At 39.3% G+C, this 17,337-nt stretch overlaps 1 protein-coding gene across 10 annotated transcripts in view; it reads left to right on the plus strand.

Annotated features, from left to right (window-relative positions):
- ryr2b (ryanodine receptor 2b (cardiac)) overlaps positions 1-14,295 on the plus strand; it is a 63,244-nt gene extending 48,949 nt beyond the window's left edge. For 7 of the 10 annotated variants that reach the window (XM_037123018.1, XM_037123023.1, XM_037123024.1 and 4 more), the window contains 15 exons: positions 6-61; positions 346-490; positions 638-724; positions 1,263-1,475; positions 1,664-1,794; positions 1,984-2,026; positions 3,852-3,988; positions 5,258-5,318; positions 5,660-5,806; positions 5,993-6,127; positions 7,151-7,307; positions 7,551-7,615; positions 10,070-10,170; positions 11,996-12,047; positions 14,007-14,295. In XM_037123018.1, the coding sequence (XP_036978913.1) occupies positions 6-61; positions 346-490; positions 638-724; positions 1,263-1,475; positions 1,664-1,794; positions 1,984-2,026; positions 3,852-3,988; positions 5,258-5,318; positions 5,660-5,806; positions 5,993-6,127; positions 7,151-7,307; positions 7,551-7,615; positions 10,070-10,170; positions 11,996-12,047; positions 14,007-14,102 (1,626 nt within the window). In that variant the 3' untranslated portion in view covers positions 14,103-14,295. Of the gene's footprint in view, positions 1-5; positions 62-345; positions 491-637; positions 725-1,262; positions 1,476-1,663; positions 1,795-1,983; positions 2,027-3,851; positions 3,989-5,257; positions 5,319-5,659; positions 5,807-5,992; positions 6,128-7,150; positions 7,308-7,550; positions 7,616-10,069; positions 10,171-10,580; positions 10,636-11,995; positions 12,048-14,006 lie in introns of those variants that run through there. The other 3 variants (XR_005079200.1, XM_037123025.1, XM_037123026.1) reach the window with 3 other exon arrangements.
- Positions 14,296-17,337: the final 3,042 nt, after the last annotated feature.

The following is a 17,337-nucleotide window of genomic DNA, read 5'->3' on the forward strand; positions in this document are numbered from 1 at the left end:
GACAGCAACTTAAGGCCCACACAGCAACAGAGGAAAAAACAGAGAAAACGTCTGATGTAAAGTGAGTATCTTACTACCTCATGAAATCCTCGAAGAGGCTGATTCAGTTTCCTCACATTGTAACATCCTAAGTAATGGATACAAATAAAGTTAATGGTGGATATGGTAGTGATGATAGTCATGGTGCATCTAGATCAGACTAAGCACACTGATGTCACACTTCATTAAAGAAAAACTTGAAGTTATATAGAAGTGAAAAGTTTGTTTTCATAATTTTCAATATTATTCCCATGTCAAAATAAATCTCTTTGACCTTCTCTCTGATTGTGCTTGGGCTGTTCACAGAGGGACTGAATCTGAGTGGAAATATGAGAAAGAGAGATCAGAGCCAGAATGGAAAGCCAAGAGACGCTCTAATAAGTCAGAGGAACCAGAGAGCCAACAGTCAGCCCTCTGGGAGATGATAAGCACTTATAACAAGAGTCTCCTGGTAATAAACAAATACACCAACACATGCTTGTGCACTTATGGAAACAAATTCAAAATATACACACTTACAGGCACTTCAATTTGAATACAGAGGCAGAAATCACCTGAATTTTTTTTTCTTTTTTTTTTTTTTCATTTTTCCCCCCAGAATTTCTTTGCAAGGAATTTTTATAATATGCGTTTGCTGGCTCTGTTTGTTGCCTTCGCAATCAACTTCATCCTGCTCTTCTACAAGGTGAGTGTTCTCTTGAGAAGAAGTTAATTACATCAGATTTGCAAGTAATTAAGTGCAACTACTCTCTACTACACTACACTTCGAAGAAGAAATATTTTACTATACTTCAAATGCTTTTAAACTGTACGTATCTGAATGATTATTCTGACTCACTTACAAAAATGGGATTATGACATGACAGCCAATTTATTGTCCTTCAGTTACTTACATTGTGCGCCTGTCAATATAACCTGCTGATCTCAAGCAAAAAAACATGAAGGGACCAAGGGAAATCTTCTTTATTTAAAAGCCTTGATTAAGTAATTGGCAGACTCGTAAACATGCCGCTTGGATTCACCAGCTCCTGTATAATTAAAAGTAATGGTTTAACTAGAGAGAACTCCTAGATAACATCAAAAGACTGTGTCAGTGAACTCTTGCAATTTGTTGCTGTAGATTCATGTTGCATAACACAGAGTGATTTTAATGTTTAATTAAATAGGTATACTTTGTCTTTGGTAAGGTCAGTCTTTCATTTGGTCTCTTCCTGTCTTCACAGGTATCTTCTTCACCTGCATCACAAGAAGAGGAAGGAGTGATCTCGTCTCTTCACAGAGAGGAGCTGGACTCTGCTGCCGAGGATGACAACGAGGGCACAGTTTATTTTGTGCTGGAGGAGAGCAGTGGATACATGGAGCCAGCACTTCATTTCCTGGCTGTAGCTCACACAATCATCTCCTTCTTTTGTATTATTGGTTATTACTGCCTCAAGGTAAACTGGCTTGGGTGTGTGCTTTTGCAGGTTTATCATGAACATGTTTTACTTTTACAGTTTCTTATAATCTTGTAAATTTGGAGTATATTTAAGTTATTAATTAATTGGGCACATTGCTAACAAAAATGCTCTTAGCAAGCATTATTTAACGAATCAAGTGATCACTGCAGGCATGTGATTGGCAGGTACCACTGGTGATCTTCAAACGTGAGAAGGAAGTGGCACGACGGCTCGAGTTTGATGGGCTTTATGTGACAGAGCAGCCCCCTGAGGAGGACATCAAAGGGCAATGGGACCGACTGGTCATTAACACACCGTATGTTCACAGCCACAAAATCAGCTGGGCTGATGTCACATTAACATCAAGTAAAAACATGTTTTGCACTTTAAGTTTGAGGAGCTTGCTGTCTGCATCTGTTTATAGTCATGGTGTAGGTTGTACAGTGATGAAATGTTTCATTTTCTTGGTAAATATGTTTTATATCTTTAATTACTATCTTTCCAGATCTTTTCCAAGTAATTACTGGGATAAATTTGTGAAGAGGAAGGTAAGATCTTCAGAGGACTGTGACATTGACTATTATGCACAGAACAAATATACATTTAATCTACAGTAAATGTGCTTATCCATGTATGCAATTGTGTGTGCATATTTCACTCAGTGACACTGCATTAAGAAACCAAATGAAATTTAATGAGCCATTTAATGTCAGGTTTCCACACTGGATTGTATTGTCTCCAGAGACCACATGACACATTTAGCTTCTTCATTCTTATTCCCTCTTATGGTTATAAAGGCAGATTAAATTATTCTTTGATTCAAGACAATCCTGATTTGTCTTTTTGCCTTTTTTCTGAACATTTTAGTTAGGTGTTATACTGTTAGTAACGAAAAATCTAACCCTAGAGTTTTTTGCTCGTGTTTACTAATTCACAGATTATTTGATTCGGGAGAACCAGTCATCAAAATCCCAAATGTCTTCAAAGAAACACATTCCTTGTCGAATCCAAAGATGGCATCAGAGCAGCTTCATATCAGTGATACCCTCATTTGAGTGCTAGGGCTGGAATGAACATTAGCCATATTGATTGTACTTCTTAGGTCCGTTTAAGTGTTTTCCTGAAATTACATCTTTAAACAAAGAGCACAGTAACAACAGGAAAATGGCCTGAGTGGGCTTTAAGCAGGATGATGGACACTAAAACAAAGGAAGGGGCGTTATGTCACTGGATCTTGCTTTGGTGCCAGACTGTGGTGGCGGCTGTGTTAACGCATATGGGAGATTCATGGAGAAACACATTAAAACCCAAAATCATCATCCTTTCCTGACCCTTCCTTCATTTTAACGTTCCTTTATTGGGACAAGGAAGCAACCACACAAAGCTGAATGTAATTTGTTGGGACTAATTTCAATCAAGCAAACACACTCTAAAATAAACCTCTCTGTAAAGCAAAAAAGTATTTGAATTAAATGTGTTTTATGTTACCTCGAATTAGAAGAAATACAATTAGCTGTTTAGCCCTTTGTGATATTGAATTTTATTCCACAATTTCTGATTTTGAAAGGATGTCCACAGAGCTACAGATTTTCTGGGAGCCAGAATCTACCCACCACTAGTGTCACTGACTTTAAAGCACCTCAGTTTGGGCCTCAGCTTTTTGTCATGCAGGTGGCCACTTGCCCTTTATGAATTACATAAAGCACTGCCACATTGCATCTAATGGTCTGTATTGCATCAGTTTAAGAGCCAGCAGTAAAAACAGATGGTACAATACCTTCAAGTGCATCTGGTAATCCACTCCTCCAGTTTGGAGCGTTGCAGATATTGCTCACCAAATGTTGAGGAGCTTATGTTTGTAATAACAAAATGGCTCTGTAATAAAACTAGACTGTAGTTGGCATTTGTTTCCAGTTAATAAATCGTGTGGCTTAGGTTTAAGTTACTTTTATCCACAGCAGCACTATAATCAGAAACTCTGCATCTGTCATGTGATTGAATTTAGAATTTGTTCACTGTACATTATTCAGAATATGAGCCCAGATCGATACAAATGATTTGTGTGCTGTTAACCGTCAGTCCTTTACACAGCCACCATGCTACTATTGGGAGGTGCAACCACTATGCCTCCTAAAAAATACTGTATTGTCAGCACAGGTATCAGAAAATTGTTTTGTTTTGTTCAGTAGCTATCATAAGCATTCCCACTGGTTGTCAGAAAAACTAAGCTGCCATCTCATTAAGGCACAGACTGTGCAGAGGGATTCAGCCAGGTACCTCTTGCCATCTCTTGTCAATCTTTATTCATGTGGAGAGACGCTGAAGGGACTATTGTTTTAATCACTACGTAAATCCGTCCTCCTCCCCTGTCAGGTGATGGATAAGTACGGTGACTTTTACGGCTGTGAGAAGATCAGTGAACTCCTGGGTCTGGACCAAGCTGCTTTAGACTTCAGCTCTGAGAGAACAGAAAGGAAGAGGCTCAAGAGAGACGGTGCCTGGAGTGCTTTGTGAGTCTTAAACAGGAAACTGCAGCCATCTAGTCTGTCATGTATTTCGCCTTATATGCATTTTTCAACCAAAATATAGTGGATTACAGTTTAAATATTTTTTTATTTTTGTATATGTGTGTCATACAGTGAGGCATCAAAGAAAAATAGCATCCAATTATCAATTGATTAATATATAAATCTGGTGTTTAATAGGTAATAGAGTATGCAGTTGAGCAGGTGGCTGTACGTAAAGAGGCTTGCATTGATGATAGCGATGTGGCCATCTAGGATGAAATCACTTAAATCACTTAAACTCTTTGTATATTGCACTTCACTTTAGAGGTGAATAGAAATCCTAAATGAGCTCTATTGATGAACTTTAACGCCACAAGCTTATTTACTGTTCTGTCCAGCTCTTGTGTTGGCCAGAGGTGGAAAAAAGTAAGCACAGATTTTACTCAAGTAGAAGTTCAAGTTATAACTCTGGTAAAAGTAGCTGAGTACAGGCCCTGAAATGTACTCAGAGTATACAAGTACAAGGCATCCTTCTGAGGATAATTGATATACTTCAAAGACTATCAGACTTAAAGGTAGAATCTGTAGGATTTGTCTGAGCTGTTCCTAAAAGCACCAGAAAGATAGTGTCAAATATTGATATTTTCTGTTGGTACCTCGCAGCAAAAAATTGAGAAAAATAAAACAATTTGCACAGAGGGCTGCAGGGTCTCTGCAGATACAAGATACTAACATGCCTTTTCTCTGCTTCAGACTCTCCCTCTCTGTCTGTTTACATATTGTTCTGTATCAGAGCAAGATGAACTGTCTTTCACTCGATGCGCACTGATAGTTGAAATCAGTCTTGAGATGTTGGGAAAGGTGCAAAATAAAAACAATCTAGAAATCCCCTCAACTGCATAAAGTAACAAGCCTGTTCTGAAAATGTAATATAGATGTGTTAAAATGCAAATACCTGAAGAATCTACTTAAGTACAGTACCAATCACCTTGATACCAACATTTCAGCTGGTTGATCATTAGTAGCCAATATGCTACTAATTATAGCTATTGTGTTTCTTTTGTGTATGTGTTTGGGAGGTTGTGTGTTTGTGTGGGTTACCTAACTAGGGGTTGGCCAGACAAAAGAAGGTCTTAGAACATGACGCTGTACTTGAAGAAGAACAGGACATTCTGAGCCCCTTATCAAACTGGCTCTTTAGAGCTGACACTGGAGCAACAATGGTCTGATTTTAGCCACGGACATGTAATGTGATAATGATATTTATTTCAGATTCAACTCCATTGACATGAAGTACCAGGTCTGGAAACTAGGAGTTGTATTCACTGACAATGTAAGTTGGCTTGTGTCTTATATTAAATTACTTTTGCTTGATTTGTTTTTGTGTGCACTCTTGTTCCTACAAAGACAAAGATAAAGGTGTCACGTCCTGCAATTTATGGTAACAGATAACGTAATATGACCGAGCAGTGTGTCGAACATATCAGATTTTTTACGACTTATTCTTAATTTGTGTAATCTCTTGTTCTACTGTGCTACCATTTTGGTTGATTCGATTGCTGCAGGAGTGACGGTGGTAATATCCTGTAATTCTGCCTTATCTAAAACACACATTTGTCTCTCTATCTGTCCTGGTAATCTATGCCTGTTTTATGTGTGTGTGTGCACTCACAGTCCTTCTTGTACTTGGCGTGGTATATGGCCATGTCAGTCCTGGGTCATTATAACAACTTTTTCTTCGCTGCCCACCTTTTGGACATCGCCATGGGCTTTAAGACACTTCGCACCATCCTTTCCTCTGTCACACACAACGGGAAACAGGTGTGTGAATGTGTGTGTCATTCCTCTCCATCCATCTATCTTACTGTGTGTTCATAGCTGCAGTATGCATGCATGTGATGTTTGCTTTCAAGCTGCAGGGTTATATTGGGGCTTTTCTAAGATGAAGAAGCGTATCAAAGCCCATCTGCCTCTGTCTGTCCTTTTGTAATTATGTGTGTCTGTCAGTTGGCCCTGACTGTAGGCCTGTTGGCGGTTGTTGTGTATCTCTACACTGTCGTGGCCTTCAACTTCTTCAGGAAGTTCTACAACAAGAGTGACGACAAGGACACCCAAGACATGAAGTGCAATGACATGCTTACTGTGAGTTGAATTAGCATACTGACACATTGCCTCTCCACATTTATCTGTTTCCTTCTATCCTCTCTATCTGTCGATGTTGATCTTTCACAGTACAAACACAGCCACACACTCATTTTCTCCCCCTTCAGATCGAGAGGGGTAGAGGAGGATTCTGACGGTGATCCCCATTCTTGGAATAAGAACAACCTCTTGTCTTAGCTCCTGCGCTACCTTTCATTAAAATGAAGGACGCATAGATTCAAAACAACTCCTCGAGCCTCAGTATGGCTTTTTGTTTTGCCATTCACAACATTAACACCCCACTGCCTGCTTTATTGTAATGTGGATTCCACTGTCACTCAAACAAGCAGGCGGCTGGCCAGCGATAGCATTTGAATAAAACCCTACTATTATAGCTGGCAGGGGATATTACAGTAACTCCTCGGTCACACTCAATGTGATATTGTTTGTGGTTGACTTTGAACAGCACTTGCCAAAGTGCTTGACGGGGAAAAATGGGAAAAATCTAAAGATCAGCAGCAGACATCTCACCCTCTACTGTTTGGTCTTGTTAACTTATCTGAAAAAAAGCACCAGTTTGTAATTTTCAATGCTCCTTGAAAGTTTCACAAACTACTTTTTTTTGTTGTGTGTTGTGGAAAATATCATCAAAGCACAGTACTGTAACTTAAACGTTTGTTCTTCTTGCCTTATAATGAAACTCCTTGTGGGGAAATGCTGTCTGAAGAATATTGATTTTAAAAAGTCCCACCATTGTGTGAAATTGTTTTAAAATGCTGCTTGTTTGAATCTGTGGAGACAGGCATGAAAATGCAGTAAATACATTCTCAAGTTGTTTTGCTGTTGAATTTTTTTAACATACTGTGTTATTTTAAAGAACCCAAACTATAGTTTCTCTTAGATACTTTACATGTTCACTCTTGTTAAAGACAGCCTGTCTGGAATGAAGAGTTTAAAGTTCAAGTGTCCACAGGTGGAATGCACCCTACTGTATACAATAAATTAAAATGTCTCTTCTTTCAGTGCTACATGTTCCACATGTATGTAGGAGTGCGTGCAGGCGGGGGCATTGGTGACGAGATTGAGGACCCTGCTGGAGATGAGTTTGAGGTGGAACGCATTTTCTTTGACATCACGTTTTTCTTCTTTGTCATCGTCATCCTCCTCGCCATTATTCAGGGTGAGTCTCAAAGGCTGAATCTGTTCTATACCATATGTTTTTACCAAGAGACACTCAAACGCATTTTATTCACCTTGTTTGACAAGAATACATTTCATGAATTTTTCATGTGGAAGTGGAGGAAGAACAAAGTATCTGTTTATTCCGCTGAATCCTCAAGTTTCACTGACATCTGCCAATCACATGAATCCCTGTGAACAAACAGATACACAGACGCACACAGTAGTGATCCTTTTTTTGCAGGCTTGATAATTGATGCCTTTGGGGAGCTGCGTGACCAGCAGGAGCAGGTGAAAGAGGATATGGAGGTGAGATTTGAAACTCGCACACACTAAATCTTTCTTGCACTACTGAAAAAATACCATTCAAACAATTTGAATACATTTTGTGTGGTATTAAGGTTGAGCAGTCTGCAGTGCTGTGTCAGATTTCGACAAAGACTAGTGAAGATAAATACTTGAGTCACTTGTTATTCAAATGTGTGTGAAGAGATGACTGGGATTCAGTGATGCGGGAGCCGAAACATTCATACCATTGGCCTTAATGAAGAGGAATAGCACTTCTAATTAATAATCAGTGGGTGATAATTACAGAAACAGTCTGAGGTAATTCAATCTGGTCATTTAAAATTAAATTAAATTAAGTTGAATTAAAAGTGTACATGACACACATGGAAAATAGATTTTGGATAAGACAAAAATCACTTTTTGTCTTTTCAACTGTTTCAAGCTTTGTTTCTCTTTTATGTCCCAGGTTCACATTTGCATACTGACACTCTGTAAGAGAATTTAACTATATTCAGAGTGTAATAAGTGACTATAATAAGAAGACAGACTAGATGCAGTAGAATACAAATGAATCATGCATATCTTCATTATGATTCCACAAATGTGATGCTTGTTTTCTTGGAGGCTTATGGAGTTGCTTTAATTATAAGGTAGCGACAGTGAACGCACCCCTCAGTTTGCAACAGGTGTGAACAGAACCCTGCCAGCGCAGAGCCTGCAGGCAGAACAAGAAAGGTTGAAAAAGGCTGCGTTATGTGGTCACACAGACTGTCAATGAGCAACAGGTACAGCATTTAATCAGAACAGGCAAAGTCCAAAGGTGCTGGAGAGGCAGGCAGGTAATCAAAAGCTTGACTGCTGAGGCAACAGGACAGCACGGAGGATCTGACAACAGTAGTGAGCTACCTTCTAAATATAAAAGGTGCACATGCTGTGTCCCTGGATACGATATTCAGCAGTCACCATCTCTCACTCTAATTCACATGGGAAAAAAAACACATTAAAAATAGGATTGTGCAGTTGACTAAAGACAATCCAAGATGAATTATTTACTGATTACCAAAGATTCAAGAGAACAGAAGGAGACTGAAAAGATCATAAGTATTCTATATTAGTTTATAGCAGAAGTGGTAGTGGTTAACAAAATATTTTCTACAATGATGTAAGATCTGAAGGCTGTCTGTCATTTTGACAGTTCAGGAAACTGAGGGTGAACTAATGTAGCGTTAGTAGTTTACACACAACATTGTTAATCACCACATGAAGACCACATGGAGTAAACCTGCCCCGCTATCAGGGTGCTGATCTATGAGTAAAACAAGTCACAGAAAGATGCCAGGAGAACATGCAACAAGATTTTCTACCACTGAGGCAAGTGCTTGTAGGATCGTCTTCAAAACTCAGCTCAGTGGTGCTGTGTGGCAGTGGAGCCCGAGATTCATAACTAAATTAAAACAGCCATGAAAAGTCTTCTGTCTGGGGCAAAGAACGGCCTCTACTGCAATTTTCCTTGATGTGTTTGATTACGATCAAGCAAGCTCCCAGTTTAAGCCCTTAAGCCTGGTGACAGATCACATCAGTTGAGTTCAGTTTAATTTCTTGTAAATGTTGAGTTCATATTTTAATTGTAAGTAATTTTGTGTAATTGTATCATTCACATTTACATGGTAAGGCACATTGGGTGCAGCATTTTCGTGCCCTCCGCTGTCAATGCAGGAAAAAAAAAAAGAAATCATCCATCTGCTTTGTTAAAAATGATGGGTAATAATCAATTTTGACAGAATTTTTAACCACCCGGTCCACCAAAAAATACCCCCCCAGTTTAGTATTGTCATTTTTTTTCTGACATCAGTTTTTCATTTGTGCTTTCATGCAGTCTCTATATAGTATCTGTCCCACTGTGTGTGCCTCAAACAAATAAAACAGTGCCAGGAAGTTTACAGCCTTTTTTTCCCACACAGTAAAGTTGAGATGCAATTTGCTCGGCTGCTGTCAGCGGTGATAAATCTGCCTCAGCTGCCATTTCCATCCTCCCATAACGTGAAGCCCCAAATAGGAATGCCCTAAAATACATATTGCATTAACCTTAAGCACAAATTAAATGTTCATTTTACCAAGACAAAACCTTTGTACAGCTACAGTATTTATGGACAAATATGGTAATTTGACTGCTTAGTGCCCACATAAATGATCTTCAGCAAGTATATCCCCCTGCGTCTTATGAAAGCCTTGGCAGTGAGTAATCCTTTAAGTATTAAGTTGCTGTTATTTACAGCCTTTTGCCCTTTCGTGGGCCTACTTTGAGTGTCTTTGCAAAAACAACTTAAAAGGGGCCATATTATGGTAGCACACTGAGTTTGAGTCACAGACAACTAAAACAGAAGGTCTTACTATTTCTCTAATATACTCTAGGGAACGTCATGTGTCAAGCCTGTTTCACAAATCATTAAATGTCTTACATCTCTTCTTCTGCAGACCAAATGTTTCATATGTGGAATAGGAAGTGAGTATTTCGATAAAGTCCCTCATGGGTTTGAGACTCACACGCTGCAGGAGCACAACCTGGCCAACTATCTGTGAGTTGACTCGTGTCTCGGGTTGCCGATGTCCTAACCTAATACTGAAATGTAGAACTTGATATGCGGTCACTTAAAAAGCATGGACTTATCACGCTACCTTAAACAGATGTAGTTTAGCATTAATGCTTGGCATGCTCCACTTTTACTAAACCTTTATCGGGAACAACATATTAAAAACCACAATAACACCTCCGGTAGTGAACTTACGGGTTAATCCTTATATCAGTATAGCCATGAAAACTGTTCCTGACAAACTTTGATTGTGTGTTCTGTTGTTTTCCTTTAGGCCTGTTCTTGGTTTAAAATATTAAAGGTGTTATGCTTATTTTCCCAACAGCCAACTCAGCATCTATAATTCATATTCAAACCTTTGTATTGTTTCATATTTATCAACATTTTTCTAACAGCATGCTTAAAATGTCAAGAAACTCCTCTACCACATCGATATAAAGACATGAGCAGGTGAGAGTTAGAGCCAAGCCAATACTGGATTTGTGGGGCCGATGCTCATATTAGGGAGTAAAAATAAGAAAGAATCTTCTTTTGGTGCCAGACGCCAGATGCAGTCTCATCAGTTATATTTTGTCAGGCCTGTCCTGTTTTGTCACAATATTATCAGCCCTTTCAATCATTTGAAGAGAAAAAAATTCTGCTAACGTCCTCTCTGAAGTGTGGTGTTTCATTTTCTGGAGACATTTTCTTCTCCAAAAGTCATAAACACGTATATATATTGGGTTTTAGTATGCAGCATCTCCCATAGACCTCAATACAGCTGTCACCACTGTCTGGTACCAAAGGAAGAGTCGCTGACCCTTTTGGGTTCTTTGACTGAAATGGATGTAAATGTAATTTAGTAATTATAGATCACGCCAAGCATCTTTTTCAGCAACAAAATGAGCACATATTGGAAAACATAGTGACCAATACCCACATATTGATGATTAGCAAATTTATAGCTATAATAACAGCCACTGGATATATCCTCCAGGCTCCAGTAAGAATCTGCCAATCACAAGATACTTGCAACACATCTTACAAAAATATGACAAAAAAACAGGGTGCAAACACGATCATGTCTGATAAAATCATCACATACGGATGAAAAGCTTATAAAAGTGAGAAACTACAGCTTAAGGCATTAATAGTATAAAATAACTATCCAAATGAATCATCTTAAAATTGATTAAAGAACAATTTTTTTATTTATTTACTTATTTTTTTTACTTTTCAATGGTAGTGCACATATAACACAAACGGTGTTCATCACCTATGTGGGTGCACAGTTAATTACTGAGTTAATGAAAACTTTTCCACTCTGCGGATGGTTAAAACCGGCTATTTGGAAGGTGTTGATGCATTGTGGACCGTTGCCACATCAATAATTGCAATTGGCAAGAGCTTATTGAGCCTAATTAGAATGGATTCTGCGAGATGTGTGTGCTTCCTCTGACTGATGGACTCTTCCCTGCTCGTGTCTTCGGTGGTTCCTCATTTGACATTTTAAGATGACCTGGTAAAGGTCTTCAAACTGGAACCTTATTAATAATAATTTAATAAAGTGAGGGATCACTACTTTTTATTATTCATTAATTCTTGTCAATCATCATATATCTGCCAGCATTAATTGTCAGAATACAGTTGCTATTTTTAGCTGTATTTCTACTTGAAATGCCTGACAACTGTTTCCATAATCACTACAATCCTAGGACTTGTGCACAGAATTTAATGATCCAACTTTCTCCCTGACTGTTTATCCTTCTGTATCATATCCAAATATGTGTGGGAGGTTTGTGACATGAATCCCTCTTCTCTGTCCTTACAGATTCTTTCTGATGTACCTGATTAACAAGGATGAAACAGAACACACAGGGCAGGTATAACGATTATCTCTTCTGATCCAATCAAAGTTACATTATGTTGTGCACGTCTAAAGCTCCCCTTAACAATTCAACTGTCACTGCCAAATCTCACATTCTGTAATATGTCCCTTTACAATGGTTCCTCTATTTCCCTGTGACCTTTTAATTCCAGCATTTGCCACTCCACTGACAAAGCTGTAGAGCAACCTTTTCAGCTAAGACAGAATCTGTATTCACATTGTCTTTCAAAAGCTCTATCAGTCCCAACACGCACAGTTTATGATAATATACATGCCAGACATACCCCTTGATTACAGTTTGTCTTTTCACTCATGAACCATTGCGAGTAGGAGGTTTCAAAACTGAAGCTGGCAAGGGTTCAATTCACTTCTCCTCTTGTCTTTTCACGTTAACATATTTTAAATGATCCGTCGTGTAGAGGAGAACTTTGTAATGAGCAGACGCATCGTCAATTTCAAAAGAGCTGCGTCTTTCTTCCTCTTTGTCCCTCTTGTCTCTTACACTTGGTATACACATCACAATAAATAATAGGGAGGGGCACTATGTGATGTTTACTGCGAACTATTCAAATGTTCTTCGACCCCTTCCCACTTGAAGAGAGAGTAAGAGATATGCTAGCTTTACCTGTCTTACTGTGGGTTGGGCTGCTGGCACTGCTTTTTCTTTTCGCACCGTGTACCACCTTCCAAAAGTATTAGGATTTCCAAGTCCCATTATGACAAATGTCGAGTCACACTGGCTTATACCATTTGCTGCTAGTGTTAGCAGGAGGTGTGAATGCTTTAGTCGTCGGCATGAGTGCTCAGTTCACTGCCCTCAGCTTCCTCCCTCTATGCACTTCTCCTTCATGCATGAATGTGACTACATGGTTAGCTAACAGGCTGAAACAAAAGTGTAACTGGCAGACAAAACTTAAGTAACTAAGTATTCTTCAATATTCTGTAGTATTTTGATGGCACCCAAAAGTTTTTAAATGAACTTATTTAATTTTCAAAATATACTTCTGGTGGACATTCTCATAATTTCCTGGTGAGAGAATAAACGTGCTCAAGTTGACCAAGCTTTGAATTTTTTAATATAAGGAAATCATAGTAAGTGACATTACAAATTATACAAGTAGCAATAGATAAGGTCGGTAAACAAAATCAGCAAAGTCACATCAACCATTCAGCTGAATGGGGACAGAGTTCTTTCCCCTGAGTGGGTTAGAGAAGTCTGACAAGTTCACATAAGTTGAAGGTCAGGGGCCATGCAGTTAGCTTGTCTCTTGTTTGCTTGGAGTCGGACCTTGTACCTCCTGGTCTGATAGCACAAGTTTTAATGTTTGTTAACAATTCATGTGGGGTCATCTTCCTCTCCTAGACAGAAAGCAAATTTAATAAGCAGACATTAGTATTAGTATAGATTTCCCTTAGACCACTAAAGGCAGCTTGTGTACCACTAGTGATACAAGTCCCACAGATGGAGAAGAGCAGCTCAGGGCTAATTTTGCTGCCTTGTAGCTGGTCCAGATTTAAAGATGGCCACCATAACATGCAGGTATTCATAACTCACAGTTTTAAAACAAGGGAAAATACATATTTTAAGGCAAGTAGACAGTTGCATAACTGCCATAATTCGATTTCCTGTTTTTGAAAATTATGAACCATCTTAAATTTTATTTTGAATGATTTGAATAAATTTCCTATTTTTATAGCACAGAAGGCATTTAAAATGTGATGCTGCAGAATTGATGAAGGAAAATTTCTTGTAAGGCTGAATTGTTTGTGAACAATTTGATGCTCTTTCCAAAATGAGCGGGGCCCTGGGACTGTTTATATTATTTCAAAAAGTCTTCTCCATCAAGCCAAACAAATATTGGAAGAGCTCCAGATACTTTCTGAGGACACTGTTTAGATTGTTGTTTTAGCGATGTGTCCTAAAGATATATTACCACTCTGTTTTCTTTGCTAGGAATCTTATGTGTGGAAAATGTACCAGGAGCGCTCCTGGGAATTCTTTCCTGTCGGAGACTGTTTCCGTAAGCAATACGAGGATCAACTAGGATGAAAGGAAATCTGAGCGATCTAAAGCCTCCCAAGATTATGTCATCACACAGAAGCCATCATGATTGATGCCCGTGGACTCACTTTATTACTTTGAATTTTTGTTGATTGTTGATTTTGGAGTGATTTTCCCTCTGAATACACATATATTGATGAGTATTTCCAAATTGTGACAATTAAATTATTTGGAAACTAAAGACTGAGCACCACTTGTTTATGTTGAGATCCAAATTTAATGAACTGTTTGTTTTGTGAGTCCTGTGGGCAGGAAGTTGCTCATTTCAGTGGTTTCTTGAGTCTTCAACAAAAGTATTGTGACACTTTACTGTTATACATCATTATCTCAAGCAGTCAAAGCTGGGAATACAGATACAGTTCCTCAGCTGGATGTGTCTCTGCAGAGCTCATGTTTTGTGAATGAAGTGATTTGTCCTTCTAATCACAGCCTCCCATCCCTTTCCCCCTGTGTGGCATCCAGATAAACACTCTCCCTCTGGCATTTGTTCTTTTTACCCTCCTCTTCCCGTTTCTTTCAGCTCTCACATCTTGTCTGCTGTGCTCAACTCTTCAGGATCCTTCTCCTCCTCCTGCCCTTGCTTCTTGTTCTCTTCTTTTCCCCCTTCCCTCGGCTGCCGTGTCCCTCATCTTCTGCTCGTTTTCCTTTCTCATTACCAGCCTCTAGGCAGTTTGCCAGCAGGTGTTTCAGTGCTTAGGTCAAAAATATTGCAGCGGAAGTGTATTGGTGAGCTTAACGATGCGATTGACCGCTGTCACCGATGGTTGTGGGGAATCCTCGGGTGTAACTCGGCGACTAAACGTGCGTGTCGAGTTTTGTTGAACTGGCCCCGAGTGTGCATGTGTGCACAGAGCTTAACAGCGGGGTGACAGGTGTGGGAGGGCCACCTACGGAAATTGTCCTCATTATGCAAAGGTCAAACACTGGGCTTACACAAGTCTGCTGCTCATATGTATTCATATTGCTTTTGAGTTATGACTTGTAAGCATATAGTGATAACTCACTGAAGAGTGGAGGGAAGAAGTCTAAGTAAAAGAGAAACGGAAAGTTTTGGATTATGTTCTTTGCATAAACAGAAATCTTGGTCAGAAATTTGGCCAATTAAAATCAAGCTTCATAGATATGTCTGATTGCTTCTGTCACTGACGGGCTGATGTCAGAAATCATTTAAAGGGCCTGAAAACTCATCAGCTTCTTTTTATGACCAGTGCGGTTGTGTGTGAATGCATAATTGTCTGCCACAGTTGAGTGTTTGGGATTTGGGTGATTTATAAACTAAATTTTATCAGGACGTGGACTGAATTTCAAAACCAATCCTCGGGTTTTCTGAGCAAATCATCAGTTTAGGCCATTTCAGCGTGGCGTTTGATTATTGTCACAGTCACAGGCCTGTTTTCGCTGTGCTCTAATGGAATCTGAGATGAGTGTGACTGAACTGTGTTCGTGTTAGCTCCAAATATTTTCGGCTCGTTTTCTGAGATATTTCATCCTTACAAGATGCAAATCAAAACATGTATAACATTCCTTTGACACATGCAGCATATTTTGGAAATTTAAAGGGCCAGTGTCCTTCAAAATCAAAAATACACCTTTTTCCTCTTGCCCTTAGATAGTTATGTTGGCGATATCAGCTGCACACGTCTGCCTTCTCTGCAGTATAATGGAACTAGATGGCACTTGGTTTGTAGAGCTAAACGCAGAAGGAAGTGTCCATTAGAGCGCAGCTCAAACAGAGAGAGTAGTGACCCGAACTCGACAGTCCAACCTGACTCGAGCCCTATGCAGTTAATGTACGCTGTGTTCTATGCGCATAGATATTGAATAAAAAAATGAATATAAGTTCTACATCTATGAATAGAGCCAGAGTTACATTTGGGTAGAAAACTTGAAAGAACCATGTCAGTTGACATTACCCAACTTGAACCCAACCAGAACCCAGACATTATTTCAAAACCCATGGGTGGAGAAATGGTTTGGGTCATACTCTAGTTTGCCTGTATGCAAGAGGCTGGCTAACTAAGCTGACAAAGCGAGTAAATGCACATTTCCTGGTGATGCAAGTAGTTTGGCAGTAGTTTGACAGAATGACCAAGTTTCCAACATGAAATTAGTCTCAACAAGGTCTGTGGATTACTTGAATAACCATGTCATGACTTACGGAGAGAGACATTGATGTGAAGTTCTCAACATCAACGATAAAGTATACATCAGCAAAATTGGTTACACATGATTGAGGTTTAAATCCCTGTAAACCTTCATTTTCAAGACTATTCTGACCATATCCTCAAATCTTTTAGGGTTGACTATTGTGCCTGCTAAATGGAGGGGAAACAAGGTATCAATGATACAAAATTCAAATAAAGATGGTTGTTGAGAAGACCATGTCCCTGCAGAAGATTCAGGATCTTAGCTGCCAACTCCGGACTACACGAGACTGAAAACTAGTCGATGAATTGCCATAAATACCTCAGTCCAAAGGTCAAGGAACGGGTAAAAACCTCTCATCAAAAGCCCATTTAATACGGAATTTTATCCCATTCCAGTGTGTATAAAAATCAATCATACCGTAATAACATCAAACCCACAGACATCCAACCCTCTCTGCAGGTCTTTCACACCACAGATCTGCAAGAGAAACAGGGCAGGATTTCAGGAGTGTGGCCTTCCACCGGTAGATTTACCAGAACAGCGTGTATTTGAAGCAGGGCACCTAACTCAACCCAAATTAAACACACTGACTCTGTGGATAATTCCCACAACCGCTCCATCAAAAGGTACTGTGGATAAGATGGATGTTCTTCTGTAGCCGCCAGGCTTCTCCCCTCTAGTCTTCCTGATGTTTCCATCCTGTGGTTGAGCAATTCAGAGGCCAGAAGGTCTGGATGTAGTTTAGGTTTTTTACACTGTTCCAAGAATGATCAGTAGCCATACAGACCAACAGCACTACATGACAGATCAGATCCGTGATGTTGAAAAAGGAAATATTGCACATGAACTTTGTCTTTCCTTTGAAAAGCGCTGGCTAATCGAACTGAGCAGGACAATGCCGCAACCTCATGATCACACTGGCTCTTCACTTTTGGTCCCCTCAGTCACAACCTTATGTCACCAACTTCAAGCAAAATATTGATCTTAACACTTTTTATGAGATTTATTTCATGTCCAAGGGAAATTAATTTCCTTTCCACGACAGTGTTTGCTGACCTGAAAGTGCAAATGAAGA

This window comes from Acanthopagrus latus, chromosome 15, assembly GCF_904848185.1.
Source record: "Acanthopagrus latus isolate v.2019 chromosome 15, fAcaLat1.1, whole genome shotgun sequence".
NCBI lineage: Eukaryota > Metazoa > Chordata > Actinopteri > Spariformes > Sparidae > Acanthopagrus > Acanthopagrus latus.